Source organism: Phlebotomus argentipes, unplaced genomic scaffold (genome assembly GCF_947086385.1).
Source record: "Phlebotomus argentipes unplaced genomic scaffold, Phlebotomus argentipes genome assembly scaffold_18, whole genome shotgun sequence".
Lineage (NCBI taxonomy): Eukaryota > Metazoa > Arthropoda > Insecta > Diptera > Psychodidae > Phlebotomus > Phlebotomus argentipes.
This window is the reverse complement of record NW_026776177.1, coordinates 1,232,641-1,258,455: the sequence shown is the minus strand read 5'-3', so window position 1 is coordinate 1,258,455 and position 25,815 is coordinate 1,232,641. Positions and strand designations below refer to the sequence as shown.

Genomic DNA, 25,815 nt, shown 5'->3' with positions numbered 1-25,815 from the left:
TCATTTCGTTAAAATATCATTTATTTACACAAAAATCCTCGCTTGCTCTCAGAAGTCTGTGATGTTGAGGAGACTCGCGATGTCGCAGCTCAATCCCTGTCGCTGGAAGAGAGTATTTGCGGATGCGTGGAACTGAAGAGAGAAGGGAAAATGTGGTAACATTTTGCATAAAAAGAAAATAGCCTGTGTTCTTACCTTCTCGACAGTTTCCTTGGTCAGTGGTGCAAATTGTGGCAAAATGTCCTGAAGATCTCTCGCGAGAGCACCAGAATCACCACTCACGTGCACGTCAATCTCATATACGGACTCCTCGGGACTCTCACCGCCGCCCACAATATAGATGCACTTGTAGTTCATCTCCACGCATCCCAGAATGAAGCCCACGAAGGGCGCATCGTCGGCCGAGAAGTGGCGCTGCATCTCGGCCTGCGTCTCAATGTCCATGCGCGAGGGATTGGGCGGGAAGAGTGGATGGGAGTGGAACCAGCCGAGCAACTGGAAGCCCTCCATGAAGAGACAATCACTCTGCTCCACCTGAGACACGGGGCACATTTCGCACATGGTGCCACTCTGCTTGGACGTGCGACAGGGCTTGTAGCGCTCCAGGAAGATGCTGTCGCCATGCCAGTGGCCCCCGAGGAAGCCCATCACCTCGTGGTGGGACGTGAGGGAGTGCAGCTGAAGGCACAGCAGTGTGCTGAGACTCACTGTGACGGAGAACGGCGGCACATCTGTCGGTGAGAACTTCCGACACTTGACCAGCTCAATGTCACGCGATCTCTTCCACTTGTCCGTCCTCTCAGGTACTGTTGACACGCGCATGAGGTTCTCCTCCGAGTGCTGGATCGTCACATTCATTCCATCGCTGTGCCGGACGCGATTTCTCTTGCCGGGGATGATTTTCCCCTCGGCCGCAGAACTCTTGCGCGGAACACTCGTGAAAGTGTCCAGGAGACGCCACAGTGGCCGGATGTAGTGGAAGTATTCGCCAGCGTGACCGAAATTGATCACTCCTGTCTGCTCCAGGAACGTGTGAATCCGACTGATGCAGTTCACATCGCCACAGTTCTTCAGTCCTGTTCTCACTGCCGTCTTTCCCACATACACTGGCTTCCCGTTCGTCCACGAGTTCAGGATGTGCGTGCGAATCTTCAGGAAGCGATCGGGTGTCTTCGTGGCTCGTCCGTCGAAGAATTCGGCAAAGAAGTACTTCTCAACCGGAGTGACTTCCGTGGGGATGATTTTCTGCTCCTCATGCGGAATGTCGACGCTGTCGAGAATCTCTCGGATGTTCTGCGGCACTTCTGGTCTCTGAGTCTGAATCCCGGGGAACTTCGTCTCTTCTCTGGGCACTGATGTCTCTTCTTTGGGAACCGATGGTTGTAGTTCGGCTGGACTGTCTTCCGTCTCTATGTCCACTTCCTCGTCACTTTCTATCTCCTCCCGGGAGATTTTCACATTGAAATCCCTGCCCAGCCAACCTTCCTGACACTCTGCACCCTTCGTGACATCGTGGATGATTGTGATGTTCTCTCCGAAGTCTTGTCTGTCGCTTTTCTTATGCCTCGGCGGTCGACTTGAGTGTTTTCCTTTAGTTCTTCTCTTCTTTGGGCTTTCCCGGCGAGCCATCTTCACGGGGATTGTCGGCATAATCCGTGGCGAGGTGGTTTTAGTCACTCTCTCACTATCACAGTCACTCGCTTCCGACAGTGACCGGAGGCGGGCGTGCGCCTCCGGCGACTGCTGCAGCTTCTCATGAGACGCATTCTCCGCTGAGATCTCGTCTGGGAGGAAGGATTTCTTCAGCAAACTTCGCGGGTGTGGCTGAAGTTTCTTCTTGGCACCCTTTCCAGCACCTGACGACGATGCCACAACTTCCTCCTCTATTGTCACCGGGATATCTTTGTCCAGAACGATAAAATTCTCACAGGCGTGCTGATTGGACCACTCCAGTTCATTGATCTCCGCCAATTCGATGGTTTCAATTGGCTCCCTCGACTGAGACTCCTTTCCACTGCTATCTGCCCACAAGTCCGCATTGTCCGTGAGCCACCGGGGATGCACAGTGTACTCGCAGGAGAGTATCTGCCCGGAGCTGATATTTGAGCTGGGTGAACGAAGACAGAAAATGTAAACAAGACACTTTTCTTCCCCATTTTCACTTACATTTCTCTCTCGTAATCCCCAATTATATCGATTTCCTCCTCTTCATCCATTGTCTTAGACATGTGGGACTTTTGTTTGCCGTTGCACTCACTGGAATCACGAGAACATTGAGGAAAAATTAGGGATTACTCGGATTACTGAGGCTCGAGTGCAATTCAATCAGCGCGACTTTGAGGTTATGCAATGACATCAGAGATGCTGTCAGCTACCCGGCTGAACATCCCCACGCTTCGCATACAAATTGCTGCTCGAGTAGAGAAACCGTTTATTATCTGATTTGAAACTTTTATTACTACATCTCATACACAAATTTTTCATCATCATACTTTTAAATGCGTTTATGATGTCTATTGGAGACAAATTCAATACGAAATACTTCACATTGGAAAAAACTTCATCAGCCTTTGATTTTTCTTTTCTTTCTAATATTTTCAGAAAATTGTGCTTTCTCCGTGGTTTTCATCGCTAAAATTGCTATCTTAAATTGAAGGTTACACAATAAATTACTTTAATTACATCCATTTTTATACATCTACACGGTTTTTTTTTATTCTCTCTGTGTTTTTTTTCGAAGCGGAATTCTAATCCATGAATACTATTTTCTGAGTATTAATTGCATAATTTAGTATTTTTTTTCCTTATTGTTTTATCTCCTTTCCAATTTCATTCTTTCTTTTTTTTTAATACTTATTTAACTTGCTTCCTCGCTATTTTCTAGTTATAACTACTATGTCTATTTTTTAGTTTCTCTTCTCTTACTTGTTTTCTTAGTGTGTATAAAAAAATGAGTGAAGCTTTGGTATTTTTCTTCAATTATTACGAATTCTCCAGTCCGATGAACAAGAAGAAAACAGTTTCTTTCAATTGAGGGATGAACATGTCTTTCTGGAGTGAAATCGCGGTTGATCGTCGTTCGGGTAATTTAATCAGGATTTGAGTAGTTTTTCACGGAATTCGATAACCATGTGAGAAAATGAAGGTAAAATCTAATACGAAATTTTCGACTTTTCTACTCCATTTCATCGAAACTTTTTAAGTACTTATACTGCAGGCTAAAGATCTAAGATCAGGCGAACTAAGAGGGGAAAACGTGTCTATTCGCAAAGTGCCTTTCGATATGAAGTGCGCGTGTGCTCTAAGGAGATGTGTAAAGCTAATGTAAGTAGTACTTTATCCGGTATGAAGTCAAAGATGCATCGAAGTGATCCGCCATATTGGCAATAAATAACTTATATCTCACAAAGGAAGTTCTATAAATATATATACAGCGTACTACACATGATAAAAATGAGAAAGTTAATACATTTTTTTTCCTTCTTCTTCCTTAACTCAAAGAATAACCCAACTATGCTGAATTGTCACAATGGATTTTTTGGCTCTTGCGCTCTTAATTACAGATGTGCTCCTCTCGCGTGTGATTGCACATGTCGCACTTGACTTTGCAGCACCACACGAATTGGCAGTTGCACTTCTCCTCCACATGTCGGACGCGCGTCTGGTAGCCACGGCCGCAGCACAGGAGACGACATCCGTCGATGCCCGGCGATGTTCGATTGCACAGGCGGCCGCGTGTCCCAAGAATGCCCAGCCTGGGAAGTCAGAAAGTGGTTAGATTGGGCCACCAAATGGCTCACGCGATCTTCAAGCTCTTACTCTTCGTTGCGTTCACAGTAGTCAGAAGATTCCTCCAAGTACACCAATCCTGTCTTCATGATCTTCTTGTGATCGAGTTCTTTGGGTTTCAGCTTTGGTGGCTTTGTTCCGCGAGAGATAAACTGCAATTAAGCAGTTAGAATTTCAACTGCGCGTTGGTTAATTCAAACTCACCTTCACGTGAGATGCTCCATCGTAGAGCTGCCCCAGAGCCTCGCTGACCACACGCATGGTCGGCATGCGCTTCCAGCAGACTTTGGTTGTGCACGAGCCCGACATTCCGTGACATTTGCACATGAGATACATCCTGGAGCGCAGAGCTCTCCTGCCAGCTTCGTTGTTGTGCAGATTCATGAGGCCAGTCTCTGTGCTGTTGTCCTCCTCGATGTCGATGAACCTCCGCGAGAATTGCACGCCAAAGTTGATGTCCTGGAGAAAGAGAGGGAAATTCTTTAGTTAAGTACCCAAAGGAGAGCTTTCTCGTGAACTCACGTCTGAGCATCCGCCCCATTGCCACTTTTTCTTCCGCTTCCGCTTGGTGTTATCGCAGCCGCACTCTGTGAGTTCACCTTTGGAGCAAGCCTGGGTCATGGACCATGCCAGAGCTGCGGCGTTGATGGCGTGAATGTAGGCAGTTTCGCGACTCTCTGCAAGAGGAAAAAGTGAAGAAAAGAGGAATCCATAGAGTTTTGCAGCAAATAAGGAGGCTTTTTTCCTTACTGGTCAGCGGAACTTCGCCGTAGAGCGACGTAGAATTGGGCGTTGCTGTGCAATTCCATCTGCTGTGACGGAATTGATACTGACACTCCTCCATGCCGATCCTTGCTCCTCGCACAACAATCTGCGGCAGAGACATTTTGATTAATTTCTCCCGATTCCGCTCTAATACGCCAAACTCACCTCAATGGCTTTATTGCTGATGGCACACAATCGGCGGACGTCGAATGAGGAGTTCTCGTAATTGTTGCACAGTTGACTTCTGACCAACTTCTGTGACGGTTCACTGTGCAATCCGCCGTGTGAGTAGTAAAAGGGGATGATCGGGAGTTGCCTGTTGGGGTGAAGAAAATTGGAGGCCAATTAGCTTATGCAATTTCTCTAAATGCAAACACACACACTTTGTCATGTTGCGGGGAAATTTTTGGCAATTAAGCATTGACTTAAGCGCTCTTGTGCGCACATCGGAATTGACTCAATTAATAATATTTGCTCACACAACTCCACCCCAGAACGGAAAACATGAATGGCACAGCAGAAGGGAAACGGCTGTGCTCCAAAGTCTCTAATTTATTATTTATACAGAATTTTCCTCTCAAAAAACTTTTCCGCAATTGACAAACGCAAAAGTCTCCACCGCGTGCGCTCAACATTTACCCAAGCCCAACAATTAACGATCAATTAGTTGAAAAATACATGACTTTTCTGTAATCTCAAAGTACACGCGAGTCTCAAAATTTGCCTTTTGATAAGAAACAGAGATCTTTTTTTACTTCCAGTTATTGTATTTGGTCTATTGCACAAGATACCATTCATTTAGGCACTTTGTATTGACCTAAAACACTTCCACGCAGATTTCAGGTGTGTTGAATGAGATTCAGGAAATTGCATAAAAAGGGAAATATTCATAATGTCTTGGAATTTCTGGTCATACATATTTGAATTCTCAAGTTATAAGCAAAAGTTTACGCAAAATCACGGGTTTTGTGTAGAAAATGAGCTCATCTCTTTGCCCAGAGTCGCTGAGAGAAGGTAGAGAAAGACGAAGAAAAAGCATAGTAAAAGGGCTAAAACATTGCCTGAGACGCTGGGAAAAACAAATAGAGGAAAAAAATGAGAAAATCAAACAATCCGAATATCAAATTCTCAGATTTTCTTTCTCACACTCCCATTAATGTGAGACCATCGAGCGCCATGCGTGCTGTATCTGTTGATTATTGCCAAAAGGCAGAAGATGTCGGTCTGAATTTCCGCCCAATTTCCCAATTAAGTATCAATTTTCTCTCTCTCTCACTGTGCCTCCAAGAGGGAGGAAACTCGAGGGGTGGGTGGATGTTTTGATTGCAACAGAGACATTTGTATACACGGTCCATTTGGCGGGAAAACAGCTGCCAAGGATGAGGAGTGACTTCTGTGGAGGACAGAGAAAAATCTGGAGCATGAGAAGCACAAACAAAGTAGTTATCCAGCTAATTTGGCCGCCCTCTCTTTCTCCTCCCCCCCAGACACTGTGGGGGCGCGCTTCTTGGGCCCATCATGAGAGATCCATGCGTCCGAAAATGCGCGCGATGTGTATAAACTCTTTGCCCAATGTTTATTCTCAATCACGCCGTGTGTCCACAGGTCGGCCCTTTGTTGTGCCTTAGCGGCCTCCAAATGCAATACACTAATCAGTGTGGAGTTGTTTAGCGCATCGGAAATGACGAGATTTCCAAGAAGGAGGCGCGCGGCCATCCGACTTTCAAAAGTTGCCGTTTGAAATAAACTCCGCAGAGAGACAATTAAGCATCATGTGTAAATTTACTTTTGTCGCATTTCAATTTCCACCTGTTTGTATGACTCAAAGTCCATTAAATAAATTATTTAAACACCCAAGAACACACGAAGGAGGAACACAAAAAGGAGAAAGGAATCTCTCTATTGGAAGACAACATTTTCCTCGCTCATGGAATGGCCAAGAGTTGTTGAAGGAAGATTAAAGAGTGATTCTAAATTACGGATTTAATTTTGCTGCATGAATTTATCCAGTTATAAATTTCAATGCACATTTGTTTGCCTAAAATATTTATATCTCGTTTGAATTACTTTAATAGCAACTATAAAAATCCTCGGAGCATTCAATCGAGCAACTCTGGTGGGGTTTTTGAGTGTAGGTATCCTTCATCGTGACTCATGACTCATGCACTCGTCTCATGGTTTATTGAAACTTCCTGGTTGTGTGGTGAAATTGCATAAATAAAAGAGATGATATGGTGGGGTGGATGGCCAGAAGGAGAGTGTGATTATACGTCTAAATTTTGCCAATGCACGTACAAGTCCAATAAAATTGTCCTCCCTCCACGGTGATTCAATCTTCTTTTATGGATCCGAGAGCAGCCAAAGGAGAACCATCTCATAGTCATTTACCACTGGAATTTCGCATCAAGTCGCGCGCTACAAATGCACTTTTCCACCAAGTCTTTGTTCGCCAGCTGCGGAGGGCATCCCTTCTCGGCCACCCCTCGAGCTCCCGGAGTTTGATAGCCATATAAGGAGTGTGTTTGTGTGTGTGAGTGTGCATGTGACAGGATGATAAAAGTCGTAGGGACACACTTTGAGTTGTCGATAAATATAAAAATTGTGGAAATTCAGTCTCAATGCACAGTAAAAATTTTATTGCCAGCGATGACTCTCTTAATGTTTATGGTGGGTTTTTGCACTTAATATCGTGTGTTGGGAAATGGAAATGATACGAGGAGACAGCGCTTTTATGATGAGGATATTTCACGTTTCTTCTGATGGAAAATCTGCTTTATGATGGGTGTCTTTTCACCCAACTCCTCACGCTCTTTCGCGCCGCCCTGGGGGCCTCATTCGCTCTTTGGTGTTGCGCCCAGTCTTTGCGAGGCACAATGCGATGAGAGAGAGATGAAGATGGAAAATTGTAGCTCTTTTCGCAATAAATTAATTAGTTATATTCAAACATGATTTCTATGTTCAGCAGGACTACAACATAAAAAGCACTAACTTGATAAGCCCCGGAGGAAATGTATCGAGTGTCTTCTTCAGAAGCTGTTGATTTTGAGATGAAGAACAGCTGAATAAAAATCAAGGGGAAATTCTACAAATCAAATGGATAATCACCGAAGACTCCTCAGACATTGGACAACACCTTAACTTTCGCACAATGTATTATTTCGTTAAAGCAGCGATGGCGAAAGCCCGAAGGCTGACGTGCTGTAAAAGCAAAAGGTCTTCTAAATCTCAACATTGTGTGTGCGTGTGTGTATGCAAAAATCATTGTGAGCCAGTACTTCATCAGCAGATGGGCCCCCATGTGCGTCTCAATAAAAATCCTTCATAAAATTGCAAGCACACGAGAAAATTAAAGCCATTACTCGAATGCGATTGGCTGCGATGGTCCGGAGTGTGAGGAAGGGTTAATGAAACCATCCCGCCAATGCTCGAGGGAGGAAACAATGCACAAAATCCTCAACACAACATTAACAATAACCGAAGGCCTTTGCCGCGCATTGTTCGTAATTCGCTAATTAGTCGTGCGAGCTCTCTTTTTCGCTCCAATGTTGTTGCGGGGGATGTTGTTGCTGTGAGGGATGTGACGACATAACGATGACAGCACTGGGAGAGATATATACTCAAGCCGGGGGATGATCTGAACTAAAGCTCAATTTGTCGCACTGCGAGGCAAACTCCAATGTTGTGCGAAAGACTCTCTTTCTCTTGGTTAATATGAACAGCGCCGATTCAGAGGCATTTCTTTTTTTTCCAAGCCACTTCAGCCACAACGAAATTCATTTGCCGCCAGCAAGAGCACGAAATTCAACCCCATTTACACACCACACAATTTTATTGTGCTCATCCTCTGCTTCCTGCACACCGCATTAAATAATGCACCACCATTTGACAGGGGATCAAAAATGTATGAATAGGGAATTATGATTAATAATATTTCTTTTAGACGAGAGGATGTTTTTGTGCAGCATCTCCACTCACGAATACAATGAATACAGTTCTCCTTTCACCTCCCTCTTCAACCCTCAGTAATCATTCTTCCGCAGATTCGAGCCACGTATTTCAGAAGAGGCAGGAAAAAAACGCAAAAGTACTTCCTTGATATGCAAAATTACTCAATATCCAATTAGTGAGACTGCGTATTGTAAATTTCACACAATGCAAAATGCCGAATTTTGTGCTTTATAAGAGTCTCCAATTCTGCAAGGTTCTCTGTCACCTAATTCAATGCCGAGCGCCTCCTAATTTGCCAGCGGAGCCAGCATTCTTTTCGTCACCCAAGGAGGAAGTAATATGGCAAGAAGTGGTGTACAGATCAGAAGGAGTTTTAGGAAATGGAAGTATTTTAATTTTTGAAATATTTAATCTTTGATTTTCTGCTAATTTTGACAAATTTTTCTATGATTTCAGTTATAGTTTTCGGTTGATTTTCAGGGTAATAAACTAAAAAATTAGACTGATTTTAACCTCATTTTTCATTATAATCAAAAAGTAATCTTTTCATACGAATTGTGAATCAATTCTTATCAATTTCTTCATTTGAACACATATTTTCTAGGTTATGTGATCTATTTAGGACGAAAAAGAGTTTAAGATGGAAAATCTTTCACTGAAAATGCAATTATTTGCATTCATAAGTGTAGAATTGCGTGTTTGCACTCAATGCAAATCATGATTCTGAACGCGAAGAGAGTTCAAATCAAATATAACCTTAAATTTTAATTTTCAATACCAAATTTTAGGCTAGAATCATTATAATTAACAATAAATACTGATATCTAAAAGTGAAATTAAAAGCAGAGAGACTGAAAATCAAAGTTATAAAACAAACAATCAGGTGTACAGATTTTAGCCATATTATCTTTCCCTTGTCGTCACCCATAAAGCGTCTAAACGGTGTGAACCATGGTATAAAATATTGTTCCTCCTCTTTGATCTTCATCACTGTTTTTCACCACTCTATTTGCCTTATCTATTTATAGATAACGCCTAATTGCAATTTGCCATGGGGCACGAAGAGTCGACATTTTCTTGTGGTGCAGACGAAAAGAGTGTATTTTAAGTATTATGGCATTTATGCATAAACAAGAAGGGTATCATGTGAGGAGAGCATCTTCAATTTATTATTCATTGACGAGACAGAATGGAAAACTGAGTGTCACAGTGGAGGAAAAAATACCAATTTTTCCGCTGTAAAATTCATGAGAGCCATAAAGTTGAGAATTTTCACCACCCCCAATGAGATTCACCCACAAAATAATGTTTGCAATCCTTGCTGAAAAAAACAACTTGCATGTCTCTTCAAAATGTTCTTCCCTTTGTTCACGTGCTTCACGAGATTTTTGTCTCATCACTTTCGTCCGTGTGATGCATGTCTAAATAAACTCTTTTGAACTCATTTATTCTTGGAATCCCATTTATAGACATCAAGAAAATGTATATAAAAATTAAGCACCAATAAAATTTTCAATATTTTTCTACAATTTTCACTTAGTACATCTTCCTGTGTGTTGTGTGTCTTTAATGGTGTGCGCACATCTTCAAAGAACACCGGCATCAACTACTATTTATGCGTGTCTTTTACCCTGTCGACGCTTTTAAATAAATAACATTTAGAGACAACCTTATGTTGAAGATCCTGCGCACGTCGCTTTCTTTTTCACCAATAATAATGCACCTTATTTTCGTGGTAATAACTTATAATGTGTGTCCGATGATATGAATTAACACCCCGTGAGAAAGTGACTGTGTACAAATATTGCCAGTGATCTCGCATGGAGATGTCTTTGGGCCAGCGGCCGGTGTCTTTAAGCAATTCACATGCACTCCTCGAGGAGCTTGGCAGAGAGCCGCGCTGTTTGCTGTCCATTGAGTGCGGACGGGAGTTTTGACCTTCGTCCATTCATGGGGAATTCAAGTGTATCCCCAGAGCAGCAGCGATTCCTTTCGGCTAGGATAATCTCTCTGTTTGACTCCCTTTGTCTCCTGTCTCAGGCACCGACAGAGGCACAATTTTTTGCCCTCGCGCAAACATGCTCACAAATTATTGGTTTCATCTCCCCCGGGCGCCTTTTCTCATCCCATTCTTCAGTCCCTTGTTCTCGGCCGTGTCCTCACCTCCATTGATGGAGTGATTGAAGCTACCTGTTCTCCAAGAATTCGCCTCCTCCCTCTCCCCAGTCATTCACAGAGTCGTCTTTTTTCTCACAGCTTATTTGCCACTATTGGAGATTATCTCTTCACATATTATTTGTACCACTTAAGTGAGACTGAATGTTGTATCTCGTTCCGAAATCTCAATTTAATCCTCTTCTAGATTGCACCTCTCTCTCTCTCGCACACACTCTTCAAGCTTTGTGGCTCGGCGGTGTACAAAAAATCACGAAAATGTGCCACGCGGTGACTCCCGATGGGAATTAAGGTGGAACTGCGCTAATGCTAAAATTCGTAATGAATATTCCTTCAACCATGCAGACACTATTTAGCATTGCTTTTCCCTCAACAGAGTTGATCGGAGGCAAAGGTTTTCAATACAGATTTGAGATTTTAAACAATGTCTGGAAATTAGCATTTTCTTACTCTAAGAAATATTGATTTGCTGCGAATTTCCATGTGAAGCTAGAGATTTCATGAAATCTGTTCCTCGCGGTAATTCACGACGGAATTCGCCTAAAACAACTGAACAGTTCGTCGACAAAGTTATGATATTGATATTCACCTGATCAAATATTTATATCAAACACACATTTAATTTGGAGAATCATTTATGCATAGGTTCGGTTATAGTCTCACAAACGGATCAAGGATTAGGCCGAATGGCTTCAAACTCGGCATGATAATTACGCATTAATGAGAGAAGATAGGTGGAAAATTTCAGACCTCTAGCTTCACGTAAAAATTCGCAGCACATCAATATGTCTTAGAGCCTTGGGTGGCTCTATTTAACCTGGAGTATCTGTATTTTCATCTACAGTTCCACCAATTCTGTGCATCACCCCACATGCTGACACTGTAATCCCTCAGCATTGACAAATATTTGCACGTATGTGGAAAACATGGAAATTCACCTGCAAATAATGAAGCGAAAGGATGATGTTAATTTTGCATTTTATATCTGTGGCTTTTTTCTCCGCTCCTCGATGAACCGCGCGCGGCCCAATCTCCATCGTGGCCATGGCGGGGGAGAGAGAGTTCATCAACCACTTTGTCATTAAGCCGGCATGTACGCCAGTGAGTGTGTGAAGGGGGTTGGCAAGAGGGCCCCGAATGGGATTGTGAAAAAAAAGTCGGCCCTGAAGGAGGAAAATCATTTTATATTTATTTAGTCATGCACGAGGGAGTCTGTTTACACCTCTTTCTTCCTCATCATCGTGTCTGCTCATGCGGCATCTGCCGGGGCCGAAAACCATCGCGCTGAGACAAAAATGCCACATTTCTGTGGCGGGAAATTGTGCGCCCCATCGCAATATAAATAGTCATCAATGGAAGAGGGCAATCTCAAAAAGTGGGGTCGGTGAATTTGTGAGCTCTTCGCCTACCCTTTTAGCGGGCAGAAAAACATCCTGTGATTTGCACCAATGAATATTAAACCAGGCCACGGTGAAAAGGGGGATTTATGCGTCTGTGCGCGCCTTCCTCGGCGTCCATGCGGCTCAAGACGAGGGTGAGAGAGGCGCACAAGGGTGCCTCTGACCGAGACAGGGAGCAATTCAACCCCCCCGCATTGAGTCATCCGCAAAACGCAAAGGTAGAGAGAAAGTTCGCTCAAGGGGATAAAATGACCATCACTCTCTTTCCCACAATTGCTCCTTTTTCCCAAGAAATCTCCTGCTTAGGTGGGACAAAAATCAAAGTAAATAAACTCTCTGTTTTTACGCCAATTCAGACAGTTTGCAACTGTCGAACATTTTCGTATTGAGCATGTTGAATAAATTAGAGAAATAAGCAAATTTGCCAAGAACTGTTTGTTTATATCTCATGAAGATAATTTGGTAATTCTGCTCAACTGAAAATGCCACGTTATATATTTATCCTGTAAAGTTTACATTATCGAATGTACTTCAATTGATATTGTGTTTACCCCCTTTTGGCTGGGCAATAAAAACTTTCCAGTTGACGGAATTTTATGTGTCTCTCCTCCTGACCACTTGCAGAAAAATACACCAGATATCTACGCTTGGGCATTTCAATTTGTGTAAAATCTGCTGAATAGTTATTAGACACAATAGACAATGACAATATTTTGTCTTGTCTTACCCTCACAGTTGTGATTTTTCCTCTTTCTCTCTCTCTCTGCGGGAGAAAAGTTGGTCCATTGGAAAATACGCTTCAATTCACCTTTTCACCGTTCACCCTTGTACACTAATACCATTTACTTTTGGCGGCATTTCATTAGTTAATGGAAAAGAAGTCCTCCTGATGTCGAACACTGTGGAAAATTTATTTATTTCTTGTTTTTTTTGCACAAACTGAAAATATTTCTTATCTCTGGGTTTTTTCTGCCAAAAAATTGATGGTAAAAGGCCATCAAAGGAATTGCTTGGCAGTGAGTCAAATTTTTATCATGACTTACCGATGAGTTAATATTTCGTGATTGCGTCTATTTTTTTTATCATACACTTCAATTTCCGATGAGCTTCTTGAGTTGAGAAAGTCTTCAGTGTGTAAAGAAGCAAAATGAGATTAAAACCGTTAAGGGAAATTACTGTAGCTTAAAGCTATGGAAATTAATACCACTGACATCTAATTAATTCACAGATTCAACCTAATTTCCGAGAAGCTGCATTTCCAGGATACAGTGTAAGCTGCAATCCTTCTTCTTCACCCCTCAATTGCACGACGCAAAAGGAATTATTCATAATGTAAAATGTCCTGCTCTGAGCGCCAAGAGAATAAGAATAATTCGCTCGCATTCATCATAATTAGTCCACGAGTGATTTTCCCGCTTCTCGCCGGGATGCCTCATAGTTTCCTCATCATTTGTTCACTGTTTGAATTGCTCAACCGCTGGAAAAATATGCATCGCATCTTTCCTCCCCCCCCCCGCGCGCATTTTCCATGAATTTATTATGAGATGTTATAGTCAACGGTGAATGCCTGCACCCAGAAAAAAGGCGCTGGCTGTTGTTCCGCCGAGTCGAGGGAAGATGAATGAAAGGTATAAACATGTTGAGAAAGAGGTTGGCGCGTACGGCAAAGGGATCATTATCAGGGGGTGGATTTTGGGTGGGGATCACCCCTCAGATGGCAAAAGGAAGACGTGGAATTACCGCCACTCTTTGTGATTAAAAGATGAAATATTGCCCACATCTAATCACCAAGTCTCGCGAGGTGTTTTATCGCCAATCTCGAGATTAGGCTATTAAATGTAGCAGAAGCAGTGATACACATTTCCGACATGTAATCCAATTGCAGCCAATTAAATTATGACATGTAAACACGTGTCGCATGCACATAAAAAGACCCTCTCGAAAGGGTACTTCTCTCCTTTGCCTAATTTATTTATATTAGCATCTCACTCGGCGCTCTTTCATGCGCGCGCTCTCTCTCTCTGGCCGCTACTTTTGGCAATGGAAGATAAATATTTTTGAAACATGATATAAAAGGGTGAGGAACTCCTAATGCTCACCAAACGGTGGTCGAGCCAGTGTTTTGCATTTACAACAAATTGTGGCTTGGAGATTATTTGATATACAAGCGAGGGAGGCAACAAAGGAGGAGTGTTTCATAGTGCAGATCAATATTCTCTCTCTCTAAAGAGACTACACAATAATTATGCATAATCATAATTCGAATTAATTCGTGCTCAGCGAATGCGCCATTTAGATTGCTTTGGAGTCGCTTAAACATTTCATCGCTATTCCAGTGAGCTTCACATTGTATAATCTCTCTCTAAAGACAGCTGAGAAGCTGCTGAAAAAATGTAATGTGCCGTAAAATGAGTCTTTTGATCTTCGTCCAGTGCATTTTCCTTAACACCTTTGCTTGATAAAATTTTCCGGGTGAGATGAAAAATTCATACAGACACATTTCTTATGTCTGCGCGCCTTTCCATCGAAAAAATCTAGTTCATTTTTGTTAATCCCATTTCAGTGGAAGTGATCAGAAATAATAAACATTAATTAATGATAATTGAGAGCATATCTTCCAGTTGAGCAGAGTTCTTTATGCACCAGCATTTTCTCACTGTGTACTTTTCAGTGATGAAACGGATGGAGATACCATCTGGAAGCGCAATTTCTATACACATTTGGGACTGAAATCTCGAAGATTTGTTCGCCTTTTCGGTATATAAATTCCAAATAGCATGCATTTTCCAAATTCTACGTCTGTAGCATAGGAAAATATGCACAAAATTGCCTTAATTTCCTGCCCGAGAGTCTCAAAAAATATGAGTCTGATATTCACATTTCAATAGCATCATGAAAATGTTTTAATTATAGACAGAGAAGATCGCCTCAGTGATGGGAACCAGTGATCTCGCATGGTTAATAGAATATTTTAGCAGTAAATTGGTATTCATGAGATTGCAAATGATCCATTTGCAAATGAAATGGACAAATAATTGCGTAATTTTTGAAAATTACCACCGATAAAACACTTCTTCGCCGGCTCCTTTTCTCCACCTTCTCAGCAATTTAAAATTCATCACGAGAGTGAGATATTATGCCAAGGCTTTGTCGCCCAGGTGAAGGAAAGAGAGGCGCAAGAAAAAAAAGGCTCCCCAATCAGAGATAAACACATTTCAACGTGGAGTTCTTCGTTCGCCTTTCCGCACAGGTCAACTTGTTGCAAAAATGCCAAACATGAAAAGAGACGTAATTACACGGTGAGATAATTCAGAAATGAAAATTAATGAACACTTCCAGCTGCTAAAAAGATACTTTCTTTCACTGAAATTTCCCCCCTGTTAAGTTTTTTTCGGTGTCCATCGTTTCGCTCGCCAGCAAATTGATACGAGTCACTCTTGACTTCATTTATCAATAAATGGACAATCCAGCAAATGAGAACTTCAATAAAGTGTCGCCCAGTGACTGAAATGAAGTTGTGCGCCGTGTTGGAAAGTCGAGGGGTTAACTGATCTCAGTGAATTCTTCTTTTGTAAAGTTTTGCCAAATGATTTTCCATCTTCCAAACACATAAGGAAGGAGAGAATATCTTTCAGGAGCTTTAGTTCGTCTTCCTCGTCGTCTCCAAGAGCTGATGATCATCAAAATTACGTGCGGTGAATGACTTGAAAATCCTTTTTAATCCCACCATTTGACTCTCTTAAGAGAGTGTTAATACCCCGTGAGGGCACAATGCGAAGTTTCGAATTGAAATTCTCAATTAATGTGTCTTCTACCTTCACTCTTTTATCCACCATCAATCCTTTCGCTCCCCCCCGTCCGTCTTGAGATGCTAAAGAGACCACTTCTCGGGGGAGAGATCCATTCACCGCAACCTCGAGGAGATGTGCTATCTTTTAATTACATCTTCGCCGTGTGGCAGAAGAGAAGAAGTCTCTCTCTCTCACCATGGAAATTCGCCACTGAAGAATGAGCTGAAACACACCCAGACGAGTATCGCGCCCCGAAAAAGCCATGGCACCCATTATTTTGCACTCAATACAGTGTAATTGTGCCAAAATGGGAGGTGAGAAGCTTGATAGATTTTGCAAAAGATGCCATGATGCAGCATCTGCAGATGCTGAGCTGATGTCTCGGAGTTTTCACTTTGTTGGATTCTCAATTAAAACTCACTCGAGAGAGTGAGAGAGGAGTGAAGTGTTGCCAAGAGAGGTCGGAAATCTTTACAAAATCATTTGGAAGGAGCAGAGAAATCACGCCGGATTACTGACAAATTGATCATGTATCAAACGCGCCATTTCAGCTGAGGACACATTTGGCCAGCGTGTTGTGCAATAGAGGCTCAATCAACCAGTTTGTGTGGTCAGAAATTATCTCACTTGTGGCAAAATTGTAGAAAAATTTCATCTCAAGCCAATAGCCGAAGGAGCGCGACGAAGGCGGCCAGAGACTTGCCGGAGATTACAAATGAAATATTTCCCTGTTTCACATATTGGCAGAATAAATCTTTTATTTTGCCCATTTACAAAAATATTATTTTCTCCAAGCACAAAACCTGTTCTCTTTTTTTCTTCCACTCATCGCAAAAATTCTCACCCAGCAGTGTATATTGGAAGGAAATACTCTCTCGATGGCCACTGAAGAGGTGTATTAAAAATTGATCGAAGTGCGCGCGAAAAGCAGAGTGGAGAGGAAGAGAAACACGCCAAGAATTTCAAAACATATTAGTCCATTTATGGGATACAAAAGACGTCTTGTAATATCCGAGACTCCATTGGAGGCGAAGTACAGGGAAAAAAAGATCTCACTAATTACTCTCGCTAAAGAGCTTTTTGTCGACGGGACAAAATTAATTTTTCCGGGGAGGAATTCCATTGAAAATACCATAACGAAATTTTTCACCTTCGTCCTAGATATTCTTATTAAGTGTGCTTAATTCAGCACGATTGTCAGTGCAATTGTAAAGCGCCTCTTCTTCGTCTTCTTGTGTACAAAAAGATGGATTTCATTCATCGCAAAACCGAACTTTGCCATTAAAGTTGCGCTGATGGAAACAAGAAGAAGTACATTAAGGAGAACAAGAGTGATCTTCATGGGATAATCTGAGGGGCCAAGTCGAGACTAGAAATTATTCATCGTGTGTGAAATGTGCCATTAACGTGAGAAGTAGCTGCGTGCGCACGTTCCATGGCAGAGCCATTTTTCGAGGAATCGAATCTCCAGCACGAGTGATTTATGAGAGCGCCCATCTGCCTGCTGGAGGACGTTCCCGTGGCTGCAGCTAGTGCGTGTAATTATTTCTTAATTCATATAAATTACACGTTAATCCATCGTGTATCCGTGAAATGTGAAACGATGAAATGCAGAGCGAGAATGAGATGGGAAATTCATGTGAAAATCGTACGTGAATTGTCGGGAGAAGAAGAAGTCTCGGATGGGTAATTGAAATGAAATTTATGATCTCGAAGGTGCTCTTGCATGGTTGGATAAATCATTTGTGTGTCGTCGGATCTTTATTTTTTCTGCATGCTGCTCCGCCGGCCACTTTCCGCGCCCGTCCCTTCGCCCCCCACCCCTCCCCCTGCCGCCCAGGGACAGATCGTGACTGGGAATTAATGTTGACTCCGTGTGTCTATGCAATGTGTGTCAAATCTATGCAAAAATCCACAAAACGCTCACACGGACAAGTGATTCCTCACAATGGCCATGACATGGATGGAATCTGGCCACGGAATTAAATCAAAACACACCCTGAGAGACAAAGAAGGACTGAATTTTCCCACTGAATTTCCATTGTGGATTAGCACGAGGTTATCCGGGTGAATTTATTGGCGTGAATTATGTCCCGCCGAAACACAAATAATCAATCAATCACACAACTGGTTGGGTGAAAAATTCAGCACTCAGACAGCATCAAATAAAGACACTCTCTAATGTTCCTCTCCGCTCACAAAAGTGCACTTGAGATGATGTTATGCTTCGGAGCAATCGTAAAAGAGTCCACTTTTACGACTCTGTCCCATCAGAGATTGTGTCTATTAATCCCTCCTCATATTTCATCTTCAAAACATCTTCATTTCTCAGAGACACAATCTTGTGCCGATTCGCCCCCATTCGAGGCCCCCCGCTCGCCCGGCACACAGTCTCCAAAGAGACTGACGATGTGGAATCGATTTGTTGAGGAGATGAATTTCAGAGAGTCACTTATTAACTTATTTTTCAGGCAATAAACACTCCATGAGTGTCCCAACTGGGGGCCCACCGCATGAGCCATGTGCGACGAGTGGGAGCCCCACTGGAGCTCGTTGCCAATTCCAGTGTGACTGTTGGTGCTGGGAAAAGTGCCATGGAACTCGTTTTGTACCCTTCATGTCTTTTATCTCGCTCAGCTAAAAGGTAAAATCACGCTTCCTCAATACTTCCATGCACACAAATTTCCTTCTCATTCTTGCCATTTGTTTATGGCTAATCGATGCCAGTCATCGAGGGGCCACAGACCCCAAGTCTGCGCACAGATTACCATGCATTGCATCGCACAGTTGCACACCCCTTGGGGATGAAAATGTGCACGGGCGAAGGTGCGTTCGGTGGAAAAAGTCGAAACTGATGGAAGATTGCAATAATTATTGAATTCAATTTAACATAAATCTGATTGACATAATCGCCGCATATCAGTAAGAAATTCAAGTTTATAGCATGTATCACCCTAAATCAACTTTCCATAAATATTTTAAAATGACGCTTAATGAACAAATTATCTGTGTTGCGGGTACATTTCATTAATTAACCACTCAATTGCTATCATTAATGCATTTTACGGTATTTTAATCGAGGGCTCCTTAAGTGATTTCCCATGGTTTGCACGGTGTGATTGCACATATTTTCGGGGGCCTCCCTTTTTGACCCCCAAGAGAAACAGCACACGGAGCGGCGCACTAAGTGTAATTAAATTTCCGCGGAGATATGAAAATATTGGCGGCTGGAATGTGATTCATGGATAGTGAAGGGAAAGGGAAAATTTAATAGCTCTATCGAGTATCCAAGTGAGATTGAAATGGAGTTGTGTGCTTGTACTTTGTATTCACCTTTTTGCGGAGTGACTTGGGTTGGATTTGCTGCTGCAGAAGAAGATATTTCAATAAATTTGCACAATTTATTCCCCTGACGATTTGCAAATGCATGGAACTAATGAGAAGTTAATGTACAATCTACGCAAATATCCACCTCTTAAAAAATAATTAATAATTACAAAATATAAATTAGCGGTAGAAATTGAATCGCGACTCATGTGGTCGTGTCATTTCTCCTTGTAAACTCCACTCTGCTTCTTCTTCTTCGATGTTGATCATGGCAGGTTTCGCACAGGAGTTTTTTTTTCTACTTAGATTGCAATCACTACAGTATTAAATTGATAATTGCATACTCAAGCAAGAAGTCTCATCCAGCAACTACACTCATTCTCTCCCCCGTATTGCGCAATGACTTAGAGAGGAAGAATATCATATTTTTGTGTCTTCATTCACGCGATTTTTCTCTCCACCGGGCGAGATTCGAAGAGTGTATCAGCCATAATTTACCCACAAATCCATGGGTGAAACTTCATGTGTGGGAGCCACGAAACAGCCACTCCATCCGATCGACTAATTAGTGACAAATTCTTCCCATAAGCTTCTCAACGGAGAAAGAACGCGTGAGGGCATGTTTTTCACACGTGAGTCTCGTAAAACGCCAGGATTTCGTGGCTCCTCTTCACTCTTCATCTCATCATGTGTTTTGTTTACACCCACAGAATTGGGAATTCAGACATACAAATTGAGCTTATTAGAAGGAGAGGAATCATGTGTACTTCTCCTATATTCAATTAGATTTGAGATTCACAGGCTGAGAGTCTTTTCTAGTTTATATGGGAATAATAGTAGTTCATAGGCCAATGCGGAATATTGAAATAAATAAACTTGCAAATTAATTACTTTCCAGAAGAACTGATCAAGTTCAGCGGCTTCAAGAATTAATTTATTATATAAAATACAAATACATAATGTTTTGGAAATCATATCAACAAAGATAGTTGGTGAAAAAACGATTCCAAAGAAATTTGAACAAGTAATAGATGAGGTTCAGAATTCATAGAATTCTGCAAGTGAGTATGAAGTAAATTTCAGATCTTTTATCAAATTTCCTCACTTATTGGAAAGTTGAGAGAGTTTCGATCCACAACTAGAGTTAGGGATTCTTCAAAATAAGCCCCTTTTCCACCATCAATTCCTTCTCTTTTCCAAGTGACTATCAACTCTGGAGTGGCAACTGAATAAAATCTTCCGATATTTTTTTCCCAATTCACCCAAATTGTGATGAAAAAGGCAAAAGAAAAGTGGGGAAAAGTGGGTATTTATACCTGTTGTATAAGACATGAAGAGATAAACACACATTACAGCAAATGAATCCCAGACTCCACATCGTCATCATTAGCAACATTTTCCATTGTGCGCACTGAAGAAAATCCTCCACGCACTTAAGAGGCATATTAATACCCCACGAAATTTTTCACGGTTCATTGTGAGAAATGAAATGCTCTGGAATTTGTGGCCCTCCGAGACTCTCGGCTCTTGCTCTCCTCCTCACTCCATTCTCATGTCCCACTCACCCTTTTATATTCCACCATAGGTGGTTCTCCCATGACACAGGGAATCATTAGAAAATTATCCCCCTTCTGTCAGGGAGTGTTCGATGAGTGCCGAGGCAGGAATTTATGTTTAACAACAAAAATCACTTGCTCCAGTCAATCGATAGGAGGATGAATTTTTCATTTCAGGGGAGTTATTAAAATTCCTTGAGCGATTGAGGAGGAAAGGAATAAAAAGGCCATCACGGGATTTTTTCCCCTCAACGAGCAGCTATTGTCCGCATTGTCCAGACACTCCTCTTCGTCTTCCTCGTCGGGGTTATCTTTATTAATTTGTCTGATATTGAAACTAGGAGAGACTCCACAATTATCATGCGATTAGGGAGGATCGCGTAGACACTCAAGAGTAAGATGATGGCCAGAGTGAAGAGGAGCCGAGTATACATTTAAAGTCTGGATATGAGACAAGAATGCGTCATGCCTTTCAAACAACACTCCATCAACTCTAAATCCAGCCCAGGAGGATTAGAAATGTGCCCATAAAATGTTCCGCACCAGATATTAAAACTACATGATGAAAGTTGCAAAATATTCCTGATGCTTCAGCAGAATGATTTGCCAAGAGTTTTGCAACAAAGACGATAACATGAATTCTACCCAGAATGGCCCCTTTTTGCACAAAATACCACTAACGGTGCGCCATAAGGTGTTCACATATAAGGATTAACCATGAAAACGGGCCACATATTCTCCTATGCATTTGAAACTTCTCGGCAATTTCGGATGAAAATTATATTTTAGCTAGCCTGAGGCGGACAAAATTAAAATCCACTGAATCCGACAAAGTGGAAAAATTGCGGACGACAACATAAAAATGATTATATGCATCATTAACATTGTTCACCATCCAGAAGCATGAAATTCTCCCCCACCAGGAGGGCTATTATTGTCACAATCAATTGTCCAGCCCGTGGCTTTGCCCGCTTATGAGCAATCCTAGTATTTTCGTGAGTGCAAAACTTTATCCACACCGTTTGTGTATGTGTGTGTGGCATAGAAATTGTCCACTTTAATTACTCCACACCCCTCGGCACTTAATAGTTTACATTTCAACGAGAGCACATAGTGAGATTTGGACACTCTTGCCGGGGATCTCATTGAATTGCGCCATCCCAAGAGCCAAAACCATTAAAAGCATGCCGTGTCAAGAGAGAGAGCAGAAAAAGAATTCAATAAACCATACACTCTTTTGCTCCGAGAGGGACACAATTGCCGCCCTGGACGTTGTTCACATCTGGCTCCCGACTATTCATGGGATCACCAGAGCGGCTAATATCACAAATTTCTTCACCGCACAATCACATTAAATATTGCTCTTTCGACCACAAATCCCTCCATGCCCTGCCGCCTTGTGACACGTTTATTACACGGAATACTCACCCATTGTGCCCCATGAAATGGACTCTGTGGGGTGGATTAGAGTGCAAGCAAGTGGAGTGTTTGTTCTTTTTGGGCAAGATTTGCTAATCTGTTGGTGATAAATTTCAAACATTCATTCATCATTTCTCATATTTTGCAATGCTTCACGCCAAACAATCCCGAATTCCCCGCTTTCTGTGTGCGCCATTCTGTTGGGGCACTCCTGGGTCGGAATAAAAGTGTCGAAGAGTGAGTCATGGGAGAGAATTGGCCATGCTGTGGATGTCAATAAATAATAAAGTATGGAATTCACAACTCACCACCAGCTCGCCGAGGTCAAATCCACGAGCACCGTCAGCAGCAGCAATATGAAGCCCATTGCTGAAACGTGAGTTTTCTTCATCTTCCTGGTACTCCTCATCGAGATGGTGGTCGCCGTGGTGCCGTCCCAGCACTCGGTCGCTCCGCTCAATTTGTCATTCGATATTTTCACATATATTCGGGTCATATTTGCCACTCGTGGTGCAGGAGATTTAAGTGTCCACCAAAAGGGGGTTGAGCGAGAGGGAGAGAGAGGACCAACTATGCCAATTATGCACCCAACAATTATTTATGGTCTCTGTGACTCTTGTGAATTGTTCTAAAAATCGCCTTCAGCGGTCCACGAACAGCCTTTGCGGCGAATAAAAAAATATTCTCACACCAGCCGCACAACACAATTTTGCAATTACTCTTGCCAATGGCAAACACACTGCACTGCATTGAACTTCACATTGTGGCCTGGAGACAGCACCCGCCTGGTCATCCTCCCGATCACTGCAGCCTGGCTTTCCCTGAAAGAACAACAACGCCAGTTAGCGAGAGAGATCAGAGTTTATGCGCGGCCATGGAGGAGAGGAGAAAAAAGCACAGATGGATTGTGGCACAATGAGGATTTGGCTAATAATATTCTGTGGAATTTCATTCATGCCCGTCCAGAATGTCGAGGGAAGAATCTCGCATGATGCCCAGAAGAAAAGGCACCCCTCGAGAAATTCATGTTATTTATGACTTGTGCCAGAGCACAAGAACAACAATGAAAATGTGGGTGCAATTTTAATCAAATCTCATATTGACATTCTCATATTTTCCTCTACACATTCTTATCTCGACACGAGAGTCTCTCTCTTGTTTTTTTCCTGTCTCTCTCAGGGGAATGTCCAAATTCCTCCCGAAGAGCTCCTCTTTGTCTCAAAACCTCCTGCACTTAATGCTTTTGGGGCTTTTTGCACACGAGCGTGGGTGAGTTGGTGACAATGAAATTGAAAATCAGTCCTCAGTGCTGGACGTTTTATGCTCACTAAATTATAAATTTGTGTGTCTGACCACCACTCAGGGGTGGATAATTGGTGTGAAAAGCGTTAAAAGAATTGCTGGGATCAGGATTTGATCTTGTGAATGTCGCAACATGAGGAAATCTCACGAAAAACAGGACTTCTAGAGTAGATTTGGGATATTTCAGGATATTATTGTTAATTTAAAGATTCCACTATCGTAGTTTCACACATTCACAGTGATTTTTCACAGTGAAAAAGTCTCTTTGTTTGTATTTAATGTCGTGATAATGTTTTCCCCAGCGCTCTACTAACCAAAATCCCTGATTTGCCAACCCCTTGTTGTCCGCAGCCACTCCATTAGCCAATATCTTCTTCAATAATTCTGGTTATGATGCTCCAACGCCAGAAACGCTGATGATGTTGTGCGAAATAAGAGATTATCTGTCTGGGCAGTGATTTGCATAAACTGTGGCAATGACCATAGCATCATCATCAATATTAATAATAATTTTCGGCCAGCAAATGGCTCGGATATTTGCAAGGTGGCCAAAGAACAAACTTTATAGGCATCATTATTAATGTGGGCCGGGGAGCGGTGGGCTGTCGGGCACCTCCTGGACACATTTGCGCCTCGAGGGCGTTCGGAACACCCAATGCCGTGGAGTTAATGAAGTGGAAATGAGTGATTTATTTACTAACAGATGCACTAAATACTTTCCACCGCTGAACATGATAATTTTGCGCAATTTCGCCGCACTTCTCCTCACACAGCTCCGTATGTAAATATCGCCAGCCGTGTGGAGCCTCGAAGAGCCACACAAATTCTTCGCGGAGGAAGTTGCGCCCAGGAAGAGTGGCTTTTTCGGGAGGGTGAAGAGTGTAGGAGAGCGCACTTTGTTTAGAGTGTGTGCGACTCTAGAGATTTATTAGAATTTTCTTCATCAAATAACGGCGATTTATGGTACGGAGTGTGTTATTGAGGGAAGAGTTTAACAGGAAATTGTGGTGTTGAAAAATTCGTTATTGTGCGGAATTTGCTAATTGGCATGATGATCTCCTTTTCACACATCAATGGATAAACAATTTATAACTCAGGCTCTTCCAGAAAATTTAGTCTCAAACTTTTCGCTGAATTTCATCAAGTTTTTGCGCTATTTTCGTTGATTTTCAATCAACAAGATTTTTTGGCTATTTTGCTATTCTGACTTTGCTGTCCATAAATTTCTAAAATATATCGTAATGAAATGTCTAGGAAATTGTAAAGAAAAATTTATGACCATAGCAGAAAAAATCTTAAATTATGATGTTGTAAATGAGCTCAAAAGATTTATATTAATCACCAATCTTTTATGATAAAAACTATTATCAATTCAATTAGACACAAATCTCTCGATATAGAGAAGTGCGGGTCAAGATTTTTGGACATTTTGCAGAACCGTAGGTGTTTAAGAAGTTCATCAAATTAAAGCAAATCAACACTTTGTTCTCTGGTTTTCACATTAATCATGGCACTGGGAATATCTCTCTTTGAATACTCATTTCAAGAGGCAGATGATGTGAAATTTGTCACATTAATTGAGACAGTGAGTTGGAAAGGATGGCAGAATGACGGTCACAAATGGGAGAAAAGGGAGTGAGAAAATTGAGTAATGAAAGTGGTGACAAAATAAGATACCTTTGCTCTTGTGTTCCTTCCTCTCGCGGAATATTTTTAGCTGGAAACTGCTGAGCGTCACACGATTTGAGCGAACTTGGGTGTAATTTCGAAGATTACATCTGTTTCATCGGTTTACTTTCCAAGCACACACTTCTCGGCGTCTCCCCTAATTAATTTATATTTAAATCGTTAAATACTCCCCGATCATCCAAACACAACACTCTCACTCCTCTCGGGATACATTTGAGAGACACTCGCCAGTGTGCAAATGGGAGGAATTCAATCGCACTGTTTCTTCTCTTTTTTTTTCCTGTTCTCTATACAAAATTCGCTAAATGTCCACTGTTCTCAAGTTGTTTGCCTTGATGAGGATTTCCTGCACTTTCCTCAGACTCTCACTTTCTCATTACAGGCGAGAGACTTCACTATTGACGGGATGGCACGAGAATCTCATGGGTGTTTCACACTCGCAACATTCCACGTTAGAGACTCAGATTGGACTGAAAGTACGACTCAAAGTGTGTTGACTTGGAAGCCGGCGCAACACAAAATCCGACTTCAGTCTTCGTGTCTTTTTCTGGGCTGTTGTAGCGCCTCTCTTTTTCTTTGCCTCCACACACTCCAAAAAATCTCTCACTCCTCTCGCGTCAGCAACCCCAAACTGCTCAGGACGAAAACCTCCAA

At 42.2% G+C, this 25,815-nt stretch overlaps 1 protein-coding gene across 2 annotated transcripts; it reads right to left on the bottom strand.

The window, feature by feature from the left end:
- Nucleotides 1-3: 3 nt before the first annotated feature.
- On the bottom strand, nt 4-25,815 carry LOC132259043 (histone H2A deubiquitinase MYSM1-like). Of its 2 annotated transcripts, XR_009468306.1 has the most exons (9): nt 25,150-25,815; nt 22,479-22,991; nt 4,720-4,870; nt 4,540-4,660; nt 4,312-4,466; nt 3,994-4,248; nt 3,820-3,941; nt 2,167-3,755; nt 2,005-2,107 (listed from the first exon to the last, which is right to left on the bottom strand). XR_009468306.1 is itself a non-coding variant. In XM_059756584.1 (3 exons), the coding sequence occupies exons 1-3, from the start codon at nt 2,226-2,228 to the stop codon at nt 49-51; spliced, it is 2,058 nt and encodes a 685-aa protein (XP_059612567.1). In that variant the 5' UTR covers nt 2,229-3,555; the 3' UTR covers nt 4-48. The 2 variants fall into 2 exon arrangements, 1 of the variants encoding a protein (XP_059612567.1); XM_059756584.1 differs by lacking the exons at nt 3,820-3,941; nt 3,994-4,248; nt 4,312-4,466; ... (2 more) ...; nt 22,479-22,991; nt 25,150-25,815 and adding an exon at nt 4-132 and having other exon boundaries at nt 196-2,107; nt 2,167-3,555.